The 19,876-nt window shown below is 51.0% G+C and overlaps 1 protein-coding gene and 1 long non-coding RNA gene across 4 annotated transcripts; one reads left to right on the top strand and one right to left on the bottom strand.

Moving 5' to 3' along the window:
• The first annotated feature begins 7,915 nt into the window (after window positions 1-7,915).
• LOC119252042 (uncharacterized) lies at window positions 7,916-11,665 on the top strand. The gene is made up of 5 exons (XR_005126704.2): window positions 7,916-9,264; window positions 9,397-9,437; window positions 9,602-9,987; window positions 10,471-10,605; window positions 11,249-11,665. It is a non-coding gene; the product is annotated as an uncharacterized LOC119252042 (long non-coding RNA).
• Window positions 11,666-11,668: 3 nt separating this feature from the next.
• Window positions 11,669-15,767, bottom strand: LOC119252039 (patr class I histocompatibility antigen, A-126 alpha chain-like). Of its 3 annotated transcripts, none has more exons than XM_054698171.1 (7): window positions 15,674-15,767; window positions 15,090-15,368; window positions 14,624-14,899; window positions 13,777-14,052; window positions 13,540-13,656; window positions 13,233-13,265; window positions 11,669-13,096 (listed from the first exon to the last, which is right to left on the bottom strand). In XM_054698171.1, the coding sequence occupies exons 1-7, from the start codon at window positions 15,735-15,737 to the stop codon at window positions 13,044-13,046; spliced, it is 1,098 nt and encodes a 365-aa protein (XP_054554146.1). In that variant the 5' UTR covers window positions 15,738-15,767; the 3' UTR covers window positions 11,669-13,043. The 3 variants fall into 3 exon arrangements, with proteins under 3 accessions (XP_054554146.1, XP_054554145.1, XP_054554144.1); XM_054698170.1 differs by having other exon boundaries at window positions 11,669-13,099; XM_054698169.1 differs by having other exon boundaries at window positions 11,669-13,124.
• Between the last annotated feature and the right edge of the window lie 4,109 nt (window positions 15,768-19,876).

Below are 19,876 nucleotides of genomic sequence, written 5' to 3' on the forward strand. Positions count from 1 at the left end.
GAGCCTCAACTCTCTTTTTCCTCTCCGCAGTTGAGAGACTACCAAAGGAAAAACACCTTGGGGTCTCCTGCAGGAGTTAAGAAAAAAAGAAGAAACATGGCAGTAGGCCAGAGACAACCACTTCCAGTGGTTGTAAGTCATCTGAAGATGTAAATCTTGCTCAGCCAGGCTTCCTGGGAGAGGGGTGCTCCAGGGGCAGCTGAGTGAGACGTGAGGAACATGAAAGAAGTGGGTAAGAACCGGGTCTGACAGTGGCCTCTCCATAGCACTGCTGGGGATCTGATTTGGGGCAACACTGCTTAAGCTCTCTGTCTACCTGTGAGTCAGGGTGCTACAGCTCTACTTAAATCTAGGCAGCATCCGTGAGAGGACTGTGCATTCATCCCTTTGTGCGGGGCCTGGTGCGCAGTGAGCCTTCAGTACAGGGCGTCGCTATGGACTTCTTGCTCTGGCAATTTCCCTCATCCCCAGCCTCAAGGGGAAGCCAGTCAGTGAGGACACCCTCTCCCTTTAGGGCGGCACAGATGAGCCCCGGGTGCTTGGGATTAGGTGACCTCTGAGGTGGGAGTCCTCTTTGCCGCCTGCTTGCTGGGTGATCCCAGGGAAAGTCACGTCCTTCCCAGGCCTCAGTTTCCTCACCTGGAAGATGAAGTTTTTGGGCCAGATCAGTGTCTTCCAGACTGATCTGGTATCTTTGATCCATCTCTTGGTTCACGTTGCTTTCTGTCTCAGGCGAGGTGGTGAGTGGCCGTTTGGAAAGATGGCGCAGGTCATGGTATGATCCCTCACCCATGTCTCCAGCATCCATTGTCCAGAGCTGCTCTCTTTTCTTCTCTGACCTTCCTGTCTTCTCTAAGCTGCTTTTCTCTGCCTCCCCTTGCCCTTGTTTTTCTCTTTTCACCTCCTGTAGATTCAGGATATTCTGCAGGTGCTGGTGTCCGACCTTAACCGCTCCAATGGGGTAGCGCTCCCCCCATTGGACAGGAGGAAGGTGAGGCCGTGCCGAGACCCCCTCTCTGGCTTGGCCTCTCCAAGCGTGCATGCACGAGGCTTGTCTGCTTGGGGTACTTGGCCTCTGGCTGATTTTATGTTGCCATCAGTAACCCTCAGTGTGTCCACGTCTGCTATTTCACCTGCTTGGTTGATCGTTGTTTTCCTTCCCGCACATCTTTATCATCTTGGAGAAGATACAATACACCGTGAAGGGTGAGAGGTCATTTGGGAAGAGCTTCCAGAGCAGGGGTGTGAGATTTGGGCCTTCCAAGCCTCCAGGGTGAATGCTCAGGGGCCCGTCCTACTGGGAGAGCCTCAATAAACCCCTGCCCCAAACACAGGGCTTGCCATCTGGGCATGTCCCGCAAAGACCAACAGTCCACACTGAAGTTGATTTTTCAAAGTGATGAATTCATTTTAGCTTAGGAGTGGGAAATGCAGGCTTAGGAGAAAGGGGGCTTTTGTTACAGGTGCAAGGACTAAGGTGAGTTTTGTAGCAGAACTGCAAGTGCGTGAGGTTCACCAGAGATGAGTGGCTGGGACATCCTCCCCCACTGTCTTTTAAAAATCAACTGGACACTTACCCATCTCCCATGGGCCCTTGGCAGCAGACACTTTGCTAGGCGGCAAGGTGGGATGTGGCAACTGAGGGAGCAGTTGGCTCTGAAGGGTCTGGAGGCTGGAGGGGTGGCCTTTGAGACTGATGTGTAGAGGTGGGCAGTGTTCATCCCCGTGGAGAGCGGGTGACGTGGGAGTCCCGGGCAGAGGGTGGGTGCAGGAGATGATCGGATTCGGAGCCCAGAGAGCGCTTGGCAAGAAGGTAAGGAGCCTAGGGTGCCCTGGGCTGGGGGATGACCTCTTCCTGATGTGGGAGGGGACACCGAGCTCTGGTTCTCCAGCTGTATTGGGTGGCGTCTCATTGTTTCTTCTGTCTGTCCTGGCCCATCAGAATATGGAGGTGACCGGCTCGCTCCAAACAGAGCAACACACCAAGAGCGAGCTGGCCATGAAACTTGGCCAGCTGTGGGAGAAGCTGGCAGAGCTGAAGGAGCTGGTAAGGCCTGCACTAGCTGGGAAGGGCTCGGAGGCCTCTGGGAGGGAGGTCCTTAGGCCAGGACAGAGGTAGCTCCAACTCAGGGCTGGGGGGCACTGAGGACCCTGCAGTCCTGCCATGTCTGTGACCACCTGTGCCCTAGGCTCTGACATGGAGTGGTGGGTTCCTCGGGACTGCAGGTCACCTCCCTGCTGGAGACATGAGCCAGTAGGGGAGAGACGAGGAGACGTGTAGACATCCTGGTTCCAGACTTGGCTCTGGGTCGCGCTTCACTGAACAGGGCTGAGCCTCAGCATCCTTCACTTCAGAGAGCACTAGAAAGCAGTTCTGCTGCAGTGAAGGAAGGGGCCTGGGCAGGTGGCAAAGTCCCACAGTGGCTGCCTCAGGAAGAAGGGCCCGTGCCTGTCCCCCGCAATTGTGGGTGCAGATCTGGGAGATGACTTGGTGGCGGGAGCCAGCAGCAGCGGTGGTCTCCACTCTGCTGCTCCACCACAAGTCCGTTGTAGCAGTTGCTGCTCAGAACTGCCCTTTTCTGCATGCTTCCTGGGTTATGGGCAGGACCAATTAGATGCAAGCTCTGAGCTGATTGGTGCTAAGTGGTCCAGTCAGCCAAGGATGAAGATGGTCCAGGTCCTCCCTGGTGGCCTAGATGTTAAGTCTCGGCACCATCACCACTACTGCCTGAGTTTGATCCCTGGCCGGGAGCTGACCCACAAGGCGCAGCAGACCTCTCCTGCCTTGCCAGCTGCTGCCCTCAGCAGTGTGTTTCAGTCAGTCTGCCTGTTCTGCTCACTCTATACCTCTGGCCAATACCTCAGTTCTTCTGCACAAAAAAAGAAAAATAGTCCAACCAGACTTGATGTTGGGACACCCTAAAGAGTGATATAAGCCAGGGTTGGAGGGAGCTGAGGGGCTCTGTTCCAACCTCCAAAGAAAGAAGGGGAAGACTCTGTTCCTGGCCTCTCAAGAAAGGAGGACCAGAAGCTGAAAGAAGACAAGCAGCACCCAGTAGCCAACCTCTGCAGGAGGAAGAGAAGATGAAGACCTCTGTCAGAGACTGGGACTCCAGTCCTCAGTCTGACATCACCGGAAAGGAGCAAAGTCTCTGGGCCTCATGTCTGAAAGAGCTGTTTGTTGTTGGTGTTGTCCAGCAGCTCACAAAGAGCTTTTAACACTTGGTGTCTCTGACACAGGCTGGGATCCCAACTGAAAAGGGTAGTCACAGGGCATGAGGATGGGATGCCAGGATAGGCTGCAGTGGCACCCACCTGCCCAGGCTCTAAGACAAGAGAGCTGCCAAAAAGCCCCAAAGCCAAAACCAAGGGCTGGAGCAATACAGTACCCATACGATAGGGGCCTACAGGCTAGAGCCGATGGAAGGATAGTGCCCGGTAGGGGACTCATTAATGTGGTTCTCAACCGTGTGCACAATTGCAAGAGACTTCAGTCTGGAAACAACCACCTTGGGGGCCTCCCCTGGTGGTGCAGCGGTTGAGTGCTGGGCTGTGAAGCTGCTGCCTCTGCTGCCCGCAGCCTCTGCAGCGCGGGTTTGCTGGCTCGATCCCTGACCACCGGTGAGGGTCCCACATGGCGCGACAGACCTCTCCTGCCACCCGCTGCTCCCCTCAGCAATGTACTTCGGTCCTTCTGCCTATTCTGCTCCTTGCTCTGGCTCTGGTGAATTCTCTCACCCTCCCGCGCTTCTGACTTTACCCAGTGCTTATATAAATAAAAAAAAGAAAAAAGTTCTATTTGCAGAACTTCTAACCTCCTGGAACCCCCTGTGCAGAGTAAGCAGGTGCTCTCAGAGACTCCAGCTCCCTTTAGGGTGGCAGGTGCCAGCACACCAGCAGAGGACCTTACACTACTTCAAAGGAAACTGGCACCCCCCTGATCACTGCAGCACTATTTACAGTAGCCAAGCTGTGGAAGGGGTTGTACACAGATAATAGAATACTACTGATCAAGAAATATAAACTCATGCCATCTGGGGCAACATGGATGGAGCTAATAGACATAAGCCCAAAGGAGAAAGACAAAAAGGTCACTTAGATATGGATATAGAGAAATTAAACAAAGGGCTAGGTTAAGCTATCCCTTGAGTCTCCCAGGTGGTGCCTGACTACTGGCTGGGGCTGAGACCAGCCAAGGCTTCCTGGCCTGGCAGCACTGGATGGTGGACTGACCCTCTCTAGTTTGACATCAAACTCATTTGACGACAAAGCCTGACTCCTGCTGACTGAGTGCCCCATTGTCTTGTTTCACCTACACCACCACTGGGTCCCCAGCCTCTGCTGTTTGCTGGTTCTGAGATGGATCTTGTACTTGATGCTGCATGTAATTTTTTGTTTCTTTGTTTTTAGATTCATTTTTAATTTATTTATGCATACGAGAACTGGGATATAGGCCAGAGGTACAGAGGGTGAGAGGATTCACCAGACACAGAGTAGGGAGCAGAATAGGCCAATCCACTGAAATCCACTGCTGAGGGGAGTAGTGGGTGAGACAGGAGAGGTCTGCTGCCCCATGTGGGTTGCTCCCTGGCCAGGAATCAAACTCTGGTCTAAGAAGTGATAGCACTCAGACTTAAACCTTATGCCCCCACGGAGGCCCTGTTTTTATTTTTTTTTACATCTTTTGATATTATTTAAAATAATAGAAGCACTCCTACTGCTCTACTTTCATAATAAACACGCTCCAGCCCTTGGCTCAGGTCAGGTTTACACGTGTCTTTGTCACCTTTACTCAGTGTCCATCTCTCACGACAGGGCAAGCTCCATGTCTCCAGGGTCCTCTCTCTGCTGCCATTGTATCTGCAGGGGAGGCAGCTTGGGGAGGCGGGAGCCAACCAGGGAGAGGGATGCTGGCAAGTGAAGAGGAGACAAAGGCAGAGAACACTTGGGAGCTGCTCCCTGGTTCACTGAGAAAAGCATTTCTCAAAGTGTGGTTGTGGAACCCTTGAAGTCACCCAAAGCCTGTCACAGGAGCCACAAGGTCAAAACTATTTTCTAAATGTCACTTACACACCATTGGCTTTTTCACTATTTTGACATCTGCTGAGGTAAAACTTACTAAAAATGGAGCTTATATTACTAACTGCAGTTATTCTTCACAACTACTTACCTCAGAAACACAACTCCAAGCCAGTTTCATTTCAAAGTGTCTTGGTTGAAGCATTAAAAATTATCTTCATTATTCTGTCATCCTCAAATCCACATTTTACAGCACCTGATGCGATGACACGCAAGTGCACACACAACACTCCTGTTGCGTCCCCAACTACCATGTGCCAAGGAAAATATTTGCATGCGATGAATTAGACAGTTTTTTTTTTGTAGGCAATTACATCTGCACATGAAGGAATGAATGACAAAATCTGTGGCTATTTGATTCGGTTAATTAGACAGACATTGTCCTGAACATGAGTGTGTGCTCCTTTAAGAAAATCAACTGACAATTGCTAACTGACAGTCACTTCACCTTGACCAAATGCAAGTGCTCAGAAAAAAACAGAATCATGGAAAATTGTGTCCCATCACTAACTTGACAACTTCCAGTACTACTTTTACTTTTTGGATTTGTGGTGAAAAATAAAATAAATTCTTTAAAATAATTTGATTCCAGTGTAATGAACATTGAAGAGCTTTATAATTTGTGGAACAATATATTACTTTAAAAAAATCACACATTAAAACTAACTGCAGTTAGTTTTATGCAAGAGAGAACTATGGAAATGTAACTGAATAAGAAATATTTAATGATATTGTTTCAGGTTTCACTTTGCAAATAACCTGGGAGAAAATGCCAGCTGTATAGATTTAATTTAGTATCCAAGTGGAATATTCACAATAATGTGAAAACACTACTTCAACATATTTGTGTGAGGCTGTAGACATTTTTTCATAGACTTCAACCAGAACCACAGCTAAATGCAGAAGGAAACATGAAAATCCTACTGTCTTCTAATGAGACAGACAAGAAAAAACAATGAGACAGACAAGAAAGACAACTGCAAACATAAAACACGTGAAAGATCCACTCTTCCCATTGCCCTGATTAAAAGAAGTTATTTAACAGGCATTGGTTATTGATTATCTATTAACAGGCATTGGATTATTATTATTATTCTAAATGAAACAGCTACATGATCAAACTCAGCTTTATTCCCAGTGTGGTAAGTATGGGGAGCGATACCTCCTAAACAAGATTATACTTGGCGTCCTCCCTAATCTGTATGACTGGACACGGATCCGGAATGGAAAATGACTGAGAATCCCAGACCCAGCGCTTGGGTCACGGAGACAGGGTGAGGAAGCTTGGGGTGAGGAGAGGAAGGGGCAGAGCAAAGCCGCAGATACCCTAGTCTGGTTCTCATAGTTCCAGGCCCCAGGGCTGTGTCTAGGGCAGGAAGGTTACTGTTGGGGATACCCCACTGCCCCCTTAGCCTCCCTTCTGTCTCCACCACCTGTGCTGGGCCCTGGACACTTGTGACTCCTCCCCAGTTCTCAGTCCCAGTGCCTGGAGGTTCCCAGAGAACCAGTCAGCATCACTGCCTGCCCAGGTAAGTCTCCACCCACCAGGCTGGAGTCAGAAGCTCCCCAGACCCCAGCAGTGCTGGTCATGGTGTTATGGGACAGGGAGAGGGGCAGCCCAAACCCCGCAAACCTGCCTATTCTAAATGGGTTCTGCCATCCGCCGCATCAACACAAAACACATGAGACTAATGGGAAGGATCTTTAATAAAACTAGGAAACAATACAGGTAAGGCAAAGAGTCTAGTTTCTAAATGAAGCACCCAAAGTTACCCGTCCCCTCGTGGGTAAAAGTCCATCCATTTGGGATCGGCCCAGAGCAAGGCCCCAAAGCCTGCTACAAGTCTAAAGCATCTTCCAGTGGGGACCCACAGAAAAGGGTCACAAACAACCAGACAAGCCCAGAAGGAAAAGAGCAAAATCAACATCAAGATAAAAGCTGCCATTGTCACCTCCCCACGGTCTCACCCACATCTGTGTCACCCAGTCCACGACCAATAGGCAAGCGCAGTTTCTTCACGTGTCTCTAGGCTCCATGTGCCTCCTCCAGGTCTCCTGGCTCCATCCTGCTTCCTTCCTTCCTCAGTCTTTTCTGCAGCTTCTCCTCTTCCTGCTCAGCTCCACCCTCCCTTGGGTGGGGCAGGGAACCTCCCCCTTTCCTGGGGACCACCCTGTTACAGTTCGACAGCGACTCCCCGGGCCAGAGCGCGGAGCCGCGGGCCCCTGGGCGGGCGGGCGGGCGGGCGGGAGGGTCGGGCGAGGAGACGCGGCTCCGCAGACACTTGGCGCGGAGGCTCCAAGCGCTCCTGGAGGCCCCGCGCGGCCGCCGCAGCCAGAGCCGCCCCCGCCCCCCGCCCCGAGTCTCGGGGCCCCGTGACCCCCGAGGCCGTGGCCCCTGCCAGGCCTCTTGACCAGGGAAGAGCCCGCGGGACTTTCACCCTTTAGGTTTTATTTAAGTTCAGGATTATTCAGGGCGGGAGATCGGGTGCGGGCAGGAGACCACGGGGTGACTGAAGGCCGGGCTCAGGGTCTCCCACGGTCCAGAGGACGCTGGGCTGCGCCGCGGGGCCCGACGGCGCCTCCCCCGCGGGCACGACCAGCTCCCCACGAGGCGCCGGGGACGCGCCCTGGGCGGGGACCTGCGCGCCTGGACCCGGCGGGCCCGCGGCTCAGCTCCCCGGCGCGAGGGGGAGGGGGAAGGTCGGGCAGAGCAGGACGGGAGCAGCCTGGGGGCGGGTGCGTGGAGGGGCCCCCAGACTCCTGGGGATGGGGAAGGAGGCGCCGCAGCTCAGAGGTGAGAGGGCTGCGGGGCTTTGATCTCCCTGAGGCGCGCACCCCGCAGGGAAATGGAATCATGGTGAGGAAGCGCCCCCTTCTGGCCAGAGAGGGAGCTGTCGGCCACGTTTTCCAGCTCTGGGATGGAGACTGGCCCAGAGGCTGCTACTTTTTCTGTAGGACAGTTAAGGAATCCAGTTTCTCCTGAGAAAGAGGGGAGACCACCCCTGAAATCACCCTTCACAGGATCCTTTTGACCGGCAGCCATCTTAGGAACAATGAGTTTCTCTCTCGAGATCTTGTTTTTTGGTCAGAGAGCATTTTTGGAGATCTCCCTCCTGCCTGTCTGTGTCATCACCCTCCACCCAGGTCAGCAACAAAATGCTCAGAGACCTGCATCCCACCCAGGGCTCTCACCTGCTATACCAGACTCCCAGATGAGGCTGGTTTCTGGGGTTTGTGCCCCTCCCTCCATATTCACCGTTCTGTCCACTGCAGGATGATCACATGAGGCTGCTTCAGTGTCCATGGAGGAAACACAAAGCATGAAATTTCTGATTCTTCCCACTCAGGCCCCCAGTCGCCATATGTGACCCATCACCCCATCTCTGGGCATGAGGTCAACCTGAGGTGCTGCGCCCTGGGTTTCTACCCTGCGGACATCACCCTGGCCTGGCAGGGAGATGAAGAGGACATGGCCCCAGGAAATGGAGCTTGTGAACATCAGGCCAGGGAGGGGGGATGGAAACTACCAGAAGTGGGCAGCTGTGGAGGTGTCTTCTGGAGAGAAGCAGAGATACACATGCCATGTGCAGCATGAGGGGCTGATTGCACCCCGAGTCCTGAGAAGGAGTAAGGAGGGAGATGTGAGCACACGGCTGACTCAGGGGCATCAGAAGGATGCCCTTCTCCCTTCTGGAGACCTTCAGAGGGTCAGACTGAGGCCTCAGGTTCAGGGTCTGACCTTCTCTTCCCTTTCAGTTTCCCCTCCTCAGTTCTCCATCCTTGCTGTCGTCCTCATTTCTGGCTTGGTTTTCTTTGTTGGTGTGCTCATTGGACACAAGGTGGCTTCATGTATGAGGGGGTAAAAGAAGTTCTCAGGTAGGGAAGGGAGTGGGGAGATCTTGTCCACTGGGGGCTTTCATGTCCCAGGGAGAACTTGCCCTGCCTGGTTAATGGGAAGTACCATCCACACACGTGTGTTGCCCAGAGGGTATTTGGTTCAGTCCCCTCTCATCTCCTTTCTTCATTTTTCCCAGTCCTGACCTGGGTCTTTACTCACAGTTCTGGAAACTTCCCTGTGGTGCAGGATTAGATGATTCCTTTAGCCTTCTGACCTGACTCCTCCCTGGTCTCGCATGATACTTCTTCCCACAGGAGGACAAGGAGGAAGCTACACTCAGGCTGCAAGTAAGTGTGTTCAAGGGTTGGATCCTTGAGCCCCTGGGGACAGTGTAGATGGAGCCCATGGGGGAGTCACTCTCATCAGTTCCTTCTGTGGTCTCATCTCTGACCAAGTTTTGATGTGTTCTCCCCCACCAGCCATAGTCCCAGTGCTCTGAAGTGTATCTCAGACCTTAAAGGTGAGACCCTCGAAGACTGCTGGGGGGCTGGGGTTTGTGGCACAGTGGCTGGGACAAGATTATGGGGATGCTTTCAGGAGGACATCCTGAGAATGCAATGGACCATTGATATTGTTAACACTGAGGTAATTCACCTGAATTTCTTCATCATTATTTTCTTTCAGGGTATTAGACAGCCTTCCGTAGGCCTGAGTGTTACAGGATTTCTTTTCGCCCATATTGTGTGGCTTTATGATCCCCTGGTTTAAACCTTCACACCTGCAAGAACGGCCCATATCCAAAAGACCAGAAACAACAAGTGCTGGCAAGGATGAAAAAAGGGGACAGTCGTGCACTGTTTTTGGATAAAGACGGAGCCAGCCCTTATGGAAACAGTACTGAGGTTTCTTAAAGAGTGAATGTGGTTCTGCCATTGGACCCAGCAATTCTACACTGAGGATCTACTCACAGAGGATAAATACTCTCCTGTGAAGGGACCTGCACTCCTGTCACCACTGCAGCACTATTTACAGTAGCCAAGCTATGGGAACCACCTGAATGCCCCAGACAGGTGGGAAATTAAGAAGAAGCTGGCATTACACGTGTACATATATGTACATATACAGATGACTCCAAAGGAGATGAACATTGGGGTTGGGGGAGGGAGCTGTCAGGGGTGAAGATGCCACCACATCCTAGCAGGGGCCAGGCTGGGGGGAGGGGTCCTGCCCAGCTCTTTACATCTCAAGGCAACCATGAGATATTTCTAAACCTCCTCCTCTTCTTCAGGTCCAATGCTTTTTTAGTCCTGCTCAGAAGCTACTTCTGCATGGACCTGTATTTACAGAGGTGTTGTTCTGACACACTTTACTCTGTGTGCGATTTGAATTAATTTATTCTGGGGCTGGATGTTATTTGATTTCCCATCATCTTATCCTGCCATTCCTCTTACACACACACACACACCCACATACATACTCCCCTCTCCTTGGGAACTAGACCCTCACTCAGCACTGGGGTTACTCTGACCCTCTGTCTCTGGTTCCCCTCACAGCCGCCCTCTCTGTAGTGTCTCTACTCAGCAGTGTTTGAGCAGCCCCAGGAGTCCCTGCACCTCCTGCCTCTGACCTTGAGGGAAACCAGCCCCTCAGCCTGCTTGACAGTGAGGAGGTAAAGGCAAAGTCCTGAGGTCAGTGACTGATGGAGGAGACAATTTCTTTTTACCTTCACGGTATTATTCAATTGAGGTCAGCATTGGTTTACACACTGCATGTGTTGAGGCGAGGGTCACACCTCTTCAGATGTTTGTTACCACATCACACCCACACTAACGGCACCCACAGTCTTAACCATAGCCCATTGGGCCCTCTTCCTACTTTGTTTCCTACTCTTACCCCCAGCCCATAACTTCCATTCTGTAGTCATATATATAGAGTATGTTTTGGTTTAGTTTCATCTGTCCCTGCTTTGTTTCTTTATATTACAAATATGAAATCATCCAGTACTTAACTTTCCCCTTCAAACTTATTTCATTTAGCACAATCCCATTCATATCTATCCATGTTGTTGCAAATCCATTATTTCATCTTTTTCACAGCCGAGTAGTATTCCATTGTGTATATAGCTTGTGTTCTTTATCCCCTCATTTGCCGTTGGGCACTAAGGTTGTCTTCATCGCTTGGTTATGGTAGACAGCACTGCAGTGACCATAGGAGGCACATATTCCTTGGAATTAGTGTTTTTACCTTCTTTGGATAAATACCAAGGAATGGGATGCTTGACCATGTGACAGGTCTATTTTGAGGAACCTTCATTTTTTTTTTTTTCTATAGGGTCAGGACCAATGTGCTATCCATAGAAAAGAGAGGTTCCAGGTTACCGCCCTGCCCAAGGAAAGGTGGGGCTGAGCAGGGACGAGAAGCTAAGGAAGAGGAGGAAGACGTGGAGTGAGATGAGGAAAGGACTGGAGGAGGCGCATGGAGCAGAGAGACAGGTGAAGAAGAAACCACACTTGCTTCTCACTTGGACTTGTGCCAGGGAGCTGGGGACTTGGAAAGAGACACGTGAAAGACAAAAACGTGAATGAGAGACCCATCGGGAGGCTGACCCTTTCCCATGGGTCTCTACCAGTAGGTGCCTTAGCCTTGTGGCAGGCCTTTGGGCCCCAGTGGGCCTGCTTTGTGCCAAGCCTGTTTGGCTGGGCATTTACCCATGAGGGGACGGGTAACTTTGGGTGCTTCACTTGGGAAATATTCTAACTATATTCTTTCTCTTCTCTCTCTCTACTGCACTGATTCTCTATTTTATAGTAATTATATTAAAGTTCTTTTCCATTGAAGGTCTTATGCTTTAGAGTATGTTTTGTCTTTATACAGCTGTTGGCAGATCCCATATAGAGTGTGCGGTTTTCAGGGTCCAGGGAACCCCTCATTCTGCCCACTAACAGGATCAGACATCATTCCCACCCACCATGTGCCAGAGTTCCTTTTCTTCCACACCCTTCAATGGGCCATTCTCACAGTGTGAGGTGGTAAGTCATTATGGTTTCAATTGGCATTTTCCTGACCGCACATGACCAGCATTTATCCATGTACCTATTGGCCACATGTGTGTCTTCTTTAGAAAAAGTACCTATTTAGCTCCTCTGCCCGTTTTGAGTTGTTTCTTGTTTTGGAGTTCTTTGTAGATTTTGGATATTAACTCCTTGTTGGATTGATGATGTGCAAATAGTTTCTCCGATTTGATATTGTCCTGTCATTTTAATGCTAGTTTCCTTCACTATGTGGAAGCTTTTTAGTCTGATGTGATTCTATTGGTTTCTTTTTGCTTTTGCTTCCTTGGAGCACAGAAGGCATTATGGGCAGTGAAAATACTCTGCATGATATTCTCATGGTGGACACAGGTCATTATACATTTGTCCAACACCCTGAGAATGGACAACACCAGAGTGAACCCTGAGAGAAATCATGACTTTGTGACTGTGACATGCAGGTCCATCACTTGTAATTAACGTGTCAGTCTGGTCTTAACATGTGATTTAGACATGATGTATGAAGAGTTTTATAAATTGAGGAATAAAGTGTAATTTACTTTAGAAAGCATATTTCATGCTCATACAAGGACATTTAAACAACACTCAAGGATAAACATAAGTCATTCCCCTCCATCCCCAAGACCCCAGTCAGCCAATGTCTGCTCAAAACCAGTTAGCAATTTATCTTTTCTCTTCTAATATATCTCCATGCGCCTGTCTGGGCAATAGTGTTTGTTTTCCCATCAGTAAAGGATTTCAGGTCAGAGAGTGGGGGGAAACATTTGCAAATCACAAATCTGATAAAGGACTGTATCTACAAATAATGCCTAAAACTCACTGATCAGAAAGAAATAACCCAATTTTAATAAGGACAAAAATAATGTAATAAATGAATGGCACCTCATCTGTAAAAATGTACAAAATTTCCTTACAAACAGCAACTTTAGTCATAGAAAAGTAAAAATATGAACAGATGCTCAATATCATAGTTAAGAACAACAGTGATACCATCACACCTAGGAGAGACTGAAAATGCAAATGCTGAACAATACCAGGTGCTGTCCAGGGTGTGCAGAACAGGAATCTCATCAGGTTCATTGTAAAAGATTCTTAGGGGCTGAGAGACACATCAGAGCCCTGGGCACTGCTGCTGCCGGGTTGAGAACAAAACACACCTGGTCAGAAATGAGACCACAGGAGGGAGTGATGAGGGTGACTCTCCCATGGAGTCCATTTACACTGTCCCCAGGAGCTCAGAGATCAAACCGCTGATCCACACTTACCTGCAGCTTGAGTGTAGATTCCTCCTTGTCCTCCTGTGGGAAGAAACATCATGTGAGACCAGGGAGTGGTCAGGTCAGAAGACCTAAAGGAATCTTTTAATCCTGCAGATCAGGGAAGTTTCCAGAGCTGTGAGTAAAGACCCAGGTTAGGACTGGGAAAAAAATGAAGAAAGGAGGTGAGGGGGACCAAATGCCCTCTGGGTACCACACATATGTGAGGATGGTACTTCCCATTAACCAGGTAGGGCAAGTTCTCCCTGGGACTTGAAAGCCCCAGTGGACAAGATCCCCCCACTCCCTTCCCTACCTGAGGGTTTCTTCCTCCACATCACAGCTGCAGCCACTGCAGCTCCAGTGAGAACAGCTCCAAGGAGAACCAGGCCAGCAATGATGCCTGCGGTGGGCATGAAGGACTGAGGGGGCACTGGAAGGGAAGAGAAGATCATACCCTGAGCCCCAGACCTTATTGTGACCCTCTGAAGTTCTCCAGAAGGGCTCCTGATGGCCCTGAGAACAGCCTCTGTGCCCACATCCTCCTCCTCACCCCATCTCAGGACTTGGGGCTCCAGCAGTCCCTCATGCTGCACGTGGCATGTGTATCTCTGCTCCTCTCCAGAAGGCACCACCACAGCCACCCACTTCTGGAAGGTTCCATCTCCCCCAGGCCTGGTCTCCACCAGCTCCATCTCCTGGGTCAGGTCCTCCCCATCTCGCTGCCAGGTTAGGGTGATATCCGCAGGGTAGAAGCCCAGTGCCCAGCACCTCAGGGTGACCTCATGGTCATTGTAGGGGTGGTGGGTCATGCGTGTCTTTGGGGGATCTGAGGTGGTAAATCAGAAAATTCACTTTGTGTTTCCTCCATGGACACTGAAGAAACCTCATGAGGCCATCCTCACAATGGACAAGACAACCGGTGTGGCAGGAAGAAACATAAAATGTAAAAAACAGGCTAATCTGGGGGAATCTGTGAGATTCTCTTATTCCTTAGAAAGTTCTAGAATGAGGATGAAAACCCAGGGTAGGATGAAGCAGAGGGAGTGGAACACAGACTTTTTATTCCTGACCTGGGTGGAAGGTGAATGACACAGAAAAGCAGGAATCACATAACTGACAATGTTCTCAGACCAGAAACAAGACTGAGAGAGAAACTGGTGGTTCTCAAACAGGCCCCTGGTCAAAAGGACCCGGTGACGTGTGATGTCAGGGACTGTCTTTCTCAGGAGAGACGGGATCCCTTCCCTGTCCTTCAGGAGAAGCCGGAGTCTCTGGGAGTCTCTCTAGTGCAGAACATGAAACCCAGGGGAGTCCCCCTCTCAGGACTAGAGAGAGGACTCATTTCCCGCAGTGACTCCAGGCAGGGGGGGACCGGGAGGCCTCCAGGCCCCTCTTACCCGTGCGCTGCAGAGTCTCCTTCCCGTACTCCAGGCATGTGCGCAGCCACCTCAAGCACCTGCCCTCCACAAAGTTCCTGAATCTCTCTGCCTCACCCCGGGCCTCCCACTCGCGCAGGGTGATCTGAGCGGCCGTGTCCGCTGCAGTCCAGGAGCGCAGGTCCGGGTTTAGGGCCAGGAAATCGGTGCCATCGTAGGCGAACTGCTCATACCAGCCGAGGAGGCGCCCGTCGGGCCCCATGTCGCAGCCGTACATGTTCTGGAAGGTGTGAGAGCCTGTCCCTGCCCCGTCACCCCACCCGCACCCCCTCCCGCCCGGAATAAACTAAAACAAAATGAAAAGGGGGTGAAAGTCCCGCGGGCTGTTCCCGGGCAGGTTGCAGAGAAGCCTGGAGGGGGAGACCCTGAGCGACCCCCGTGGGTGGGGATGGGGGTGCTGACCCGGCCCGGACCCGCGCCAGCTCACCGGTCTCGCTCTGGTTGTAGAGGCCGCGCAGGGAGTCCAGCTGCGCTCGGAACCACTGTGCGCTGTCCCTTAGGATCCGCGTCTCCTCCTCCCACTCCTCCTGCTTCTCCTGCTCCACCTGCCCCGCCCAGGGCGCCAGCGGCTCCGCGCTCTGGCCCGGAGAGTCGCTGTCTAACCGCCCGACCTGCGTGTCGTCCACGTAGCCCACCGAGATGAAGCGGGGCTCCCCGAGGCCGGGCCGGGACATCGCGGTGGAGAAAAACCTCAGGGAGTGGGGGCCTGGGGGCGGGAGGGGAGACCCGGCCTATTCTTCTCCCCTTCGGGGGCTCGAGTCCCAGGGGGCGCCCACGAGACAGAAAGTGGGTGAAAGACGAGTGAGAGTGAAAAGCGGCTGCGGGACGAAAATGGCCGGGACTCGGGGGGCCAGAGGAGGCTGGGGTCTCGGGGGACGGAAAGGGGCCAGGACGGGGCGGGCCGAGGTGGGGGACAACTAGGGCGGCGGCGAGGTCGCGCCTTTCCCACCCCCGCCCGCGCCCTCGCTCCCGCCTCTGGGAGCACCCTGTCCCCTCCCGACCCGCACTCACCCGCCCGGGTCTCCCTCGGGGCCGCGGCCACCGCGAGCAGGAGCAGGAGGGCTGCGCCCCCCATCCCCCAGGACGCGCCCCCACCCGGGCTGGGGAGACGGAGTCCCGGGGGTGGGTGAGGGCTTTGGAACGGGAGCCGCGGGGCTGCTGATTGGCTGCTCCGGAGACCTCCAGGCAATGGGGAGTGAGCCCTGGGGTGAGTCACCAGTATCCAGGAGGGAGGAGACGACACAAACAGAGAGCGAAACTGGGGTGATAGGAAACCCCAACAGTAACTTCCAGCCCCAGACAGCGCCCTGGGGACTGAGACTGTTACTGAGCAGCCCCGATATAAAATGAGTTGCCTGACTGTGGGTCCCTACCCGCGCGCTTAAAAGGGACTTATTAATACTCCACTGCAGGCACACACAAAAGGTTAACAAAAGGCTTATTTACAAGGGAAAGGGAAATGAGGAAATGTCCAACTCAGGGAGAAAATAGGGAAATAAAGTCTTTAATGCGTCCCACCCGATCCGCAGACCTGGAAACCCAATGGCACTCTGAGAGCTGGCCGGGCAAAGCGAGCTGGTGGAGAGCCAATATGGGGGCCCTCCAAAGCCCACATGTCTTGTTTTATACCAAACCTGGCTGCTTAACCCCACCCTCAGGTTCCAGCAACCTTCCCTTAGGTGGTGACAGGATTTGTCTTTCCCAATGTCCTGATGGCTTTGGTCTGGAGTGGGGGTGGAGTCCACAAAGCCTGCATGGGATTAGCTAAGGACATCCTTTTCCCCTCAACAAGACCTTGAGAGCCACACCCCCAATCCCACCCCCGCCCAGACCTGGGACTTTGCTGCCCCCTCCTCTCCTGTACCAAGACCTTTGTCACACTGTTGCCTCCCTGAATCCAGGTCCAGGAACTGGGTCAGCAATTCTCAAACATTTTCCTTTCAAGATGTCTCTGCAGTCTCACAAATTATTATGGATCCCATGTATAATTTTTTATGTGGGTTATAGCTTTAAATATTTACTTTACTAGAATAAAACCTTTCAAAAAGATGTTATTATGCTGGGAGCCATGCTACAACTGTCGTCTGACAAGGGTCGGGGCATGGGGCAGATTCCTGAAAAGTCAGGAATCTCTTTAGCTGACTCATGCTAAGTCTCATTTGTTTATGGCTAGTTTCTACCATTGTTAAAATACACATTTAAAAGCAAAACTGCAAATGCTGTTTGATCAATTACAGAATAACCAATTTGACAGCAAATGGCGCATGATTCATTGATAACACTGGTTAGTTAGCATACAAATTCTAGACACAGGAAAAGGGGAAGGATGCAGATCTTTGAGACTGGCCCAGGAGAACAACCAGCCTAGCAGGCTGCCAGGCCTTGTTTAGACATGCTTGTTAAGGAAGCAAGCTTGTCTTTTACTGACATTTCCATGTCTATGGCTCTTTACAGGGAAAGATTCCCTTTTCCTTAACTGTTCCCTTTCAGTGACAATGGGTATGGTAGCTGTTGGAGTATGCATTCAAGAGTAAGCCAACAACAATTTTGTGACTGGTTAAGCTAATAACCTTGACAGCACAAATAATGCACTTGGAAATAGTCAATGTTACAACTACTGATATGTCACGTATTAACCATTCTGAGAACCAAAAGCTATAACCATCTCTGGCCCTGCCTCTGATGAAATATTTGTAGTTCCTTAAAACAACAATCAGCAATCTTACAGAAAAAGGAATTTTCCCTTGATCTTAAAGTTAGATATGTAAACTAGGCTGAATAAATAAGTAGAGGAGTAATAGGTTAGATTCTGTTAGATTAGGAGAATTCCTCCCTTAATTGAGAGCTTGGGGCTAGTGAAGAGTCAGTGTGGCTTGTCTGGCACTGATGCCCTCCATGCCCTTGGTGCCTTAATATTGAATCAGTATTTTATTAAAACAATATACTATTAGATGATGATTTCTATATAAAAGCCTTGTGTTTTTTGCTTTAATCATATTGTTACAAAGCAGCCCCGATATAAAACGGGTTGCCTAGCTGTGGGTCCTCATGTTAGGGGGAATGGATATCCTGAGCTAATCCCATACAGGCTTTGTGGACTCCACCCCCACTCCAGACCAAAGCCATCAGGACACTGGGAAAGACAAATCCAGTCACCACCTAAGGGAAGGTTGCTGGAACCTGAGGGTGGGGTTAAGCAGCCAGGTTTGGTATAAGAACGTTGGGGCCTTGGGGCCTTGGGGGCTCTTGCTCTCTTGCTCCCTCCTGGCTTCAGAGCTCCTGGCTCATGCCAGCTCTCAGAGTGCCATTTGGAATTCCAGATCAGCGAATCGGGTAGGACACATTTAAAATTTTGTCTCCCACTGATACCGGAATTGTCAGGTCTAGTCTCCCAGCCAGGAACGGATCCCAGGCTGCAGAGCAGCGCTGAGCCCCAGCCACTAGACCCCCCAGGGTTGCTGTCTCACGAAGCCGCAGCAGGAACTTCGCAGATGCTCAGGCAAGCAAGCGAGAAGAGGCAGGTTCGTTTATAGAAAGAAAAAGTTTATTGAGGAGGAAAAGAGCAGAAATAAAGTGGGACTCCCAGGCCAGGGAACCAGGCCTGGGAGGGGCAAGGAAGCCAAAGTGGAATTGTGTTTCAGGGAATATATACCTTTTTTCCCTCATTATTCTAAAACTTCACCAGTCTCTCTGTGATTGGTTAGTTTTCGGCTGTCTCACTTAATTTGCTACTGAGTGGGGATCTTCACATTCCTTATCTAACAGCTTTCTCTTTCCCCATTTGTTGCATCTTTAATTTATGGCCCAGTCCTCTGGATGGGCATCCCTGCATTGAAGTTAAACAGCTGCCCTTCTAATGTGACCATAAATTAAACCACTCTCCATTTCTCCAATCTCTGCCTCCCTTTACCACCTGAAGGAAACCAGGACCAGCATTAACAATGTTGTCCTTGGTCCTGGCATGTTTGTTTTTCCTAATGGAATTGGTTATATTTCTTTGGTTGTCCTTATCTCTGAAGCCTCCCTAAATTCTTCCGAGGTCCCCTCCTGCACTGTCCCTAAAACTGCCTAATAACCCTAGCTTGCCCTGTCTCACCACTTTTCTCCCTGAGTTGTATATTTCCTCATTTGCTCTTCCATTAAAAATAAACCTTTTATTAATCTTTCATGTGTGTGCCTGCAGTATTTTTTTTTTTAGATTGTTTTTATTTTTTTATTTATTTATACAAGCACTGGGTACAGTCAGAAGCGTGGGAGGGTGAGAGAATTCACCAGAGCCAGAGCGGGGAGCAGAGCAGGCAGAAAGACGGAAGTACACTGCTGAGGGGAGCAGCGGGCGGCAGGAGAGGTCTGCGCGCCATGTGGGACCCTCCTCAGGTGACCGGGGAGTAGCCGGGGATTGAACCAGCGCTGCAGAGGCTGCGGGCAGCTTTGCAATCCAGCGCTCAACCACTGCGCCACCGGGGAGGCCCGCCTGCAGTAGAGTATTGATAAGTCCTTTTAAGTGCCTGGGTGAGGACCCACAGTCAGGCAACCCATTTTGTATCCGGGCTGCCCTGAAACATTCACCTGCGCGCTTCTAATGCTCCAGATTTTTTTTTTTTCTTTTGGCTTGGATAATGGACTATTTTCCAGTAATGGAAAACTGTCATACTGGACATTCATGGACAATGCTGCTGACTAATTGTTGCTTCTCTTACACACATTGTAACCCTGAAAAAAGACTGTCTCCTAAGACTACACCCTGAGATCTGTGCCACCATAGATATGGTGGAATAAAAATTAAAAGGGGTGATTGTAACAGGGTGGTCCCCAAGAAAGGGGGAGGTTCCAGGCTCCCTGCCCCACCCAAGTGGAGGGTGGAGCTGAGCAGAGAGAGAGGAAGCTGCAGAGGAGACTGAGGAAGTAAGGAAGCCTGATGGAGCCAGAGGAGGCACATGGAGCCGAGAGACACGTGAAGAAACTGCACTTGCCTTTTGGTCGTGGACTGGGTGACACAGATGTGGGTGAGAGACCCGTGGGGAGGTGGCAATGGCTGTTTTTATCTTGATTTTGATTTTGCTCTTTTCCCTCCAGACTTGTCTGGTTATTTCTGATCCTTTTCTGTGGATCCCCACTGGAAGATGCTTAAGACTTGTGGCAGGCTTTGGGGCCTTGTTCTGGGCCAATCCTGCTTGGGTGGACTTTTACCCACGAGGCAACGGGTAACTTTGG

Source organism: Talpa occidentalis, unplaced genomic scaffold (genome assembly GCF_014898055.3).
Source record: "Talpa occidentalis isolate TD23 unplaced genomic scaffold, MPIMG_talOcc4v2.1 talOcc4.2, whole genome shotgun sequence".
Lineage (NCBI taxonomy): Eukaryota > Metazoa > Chordata > Mammalia > Eulipotyphla > Talpidae > Talpa > Talpa occidentalis.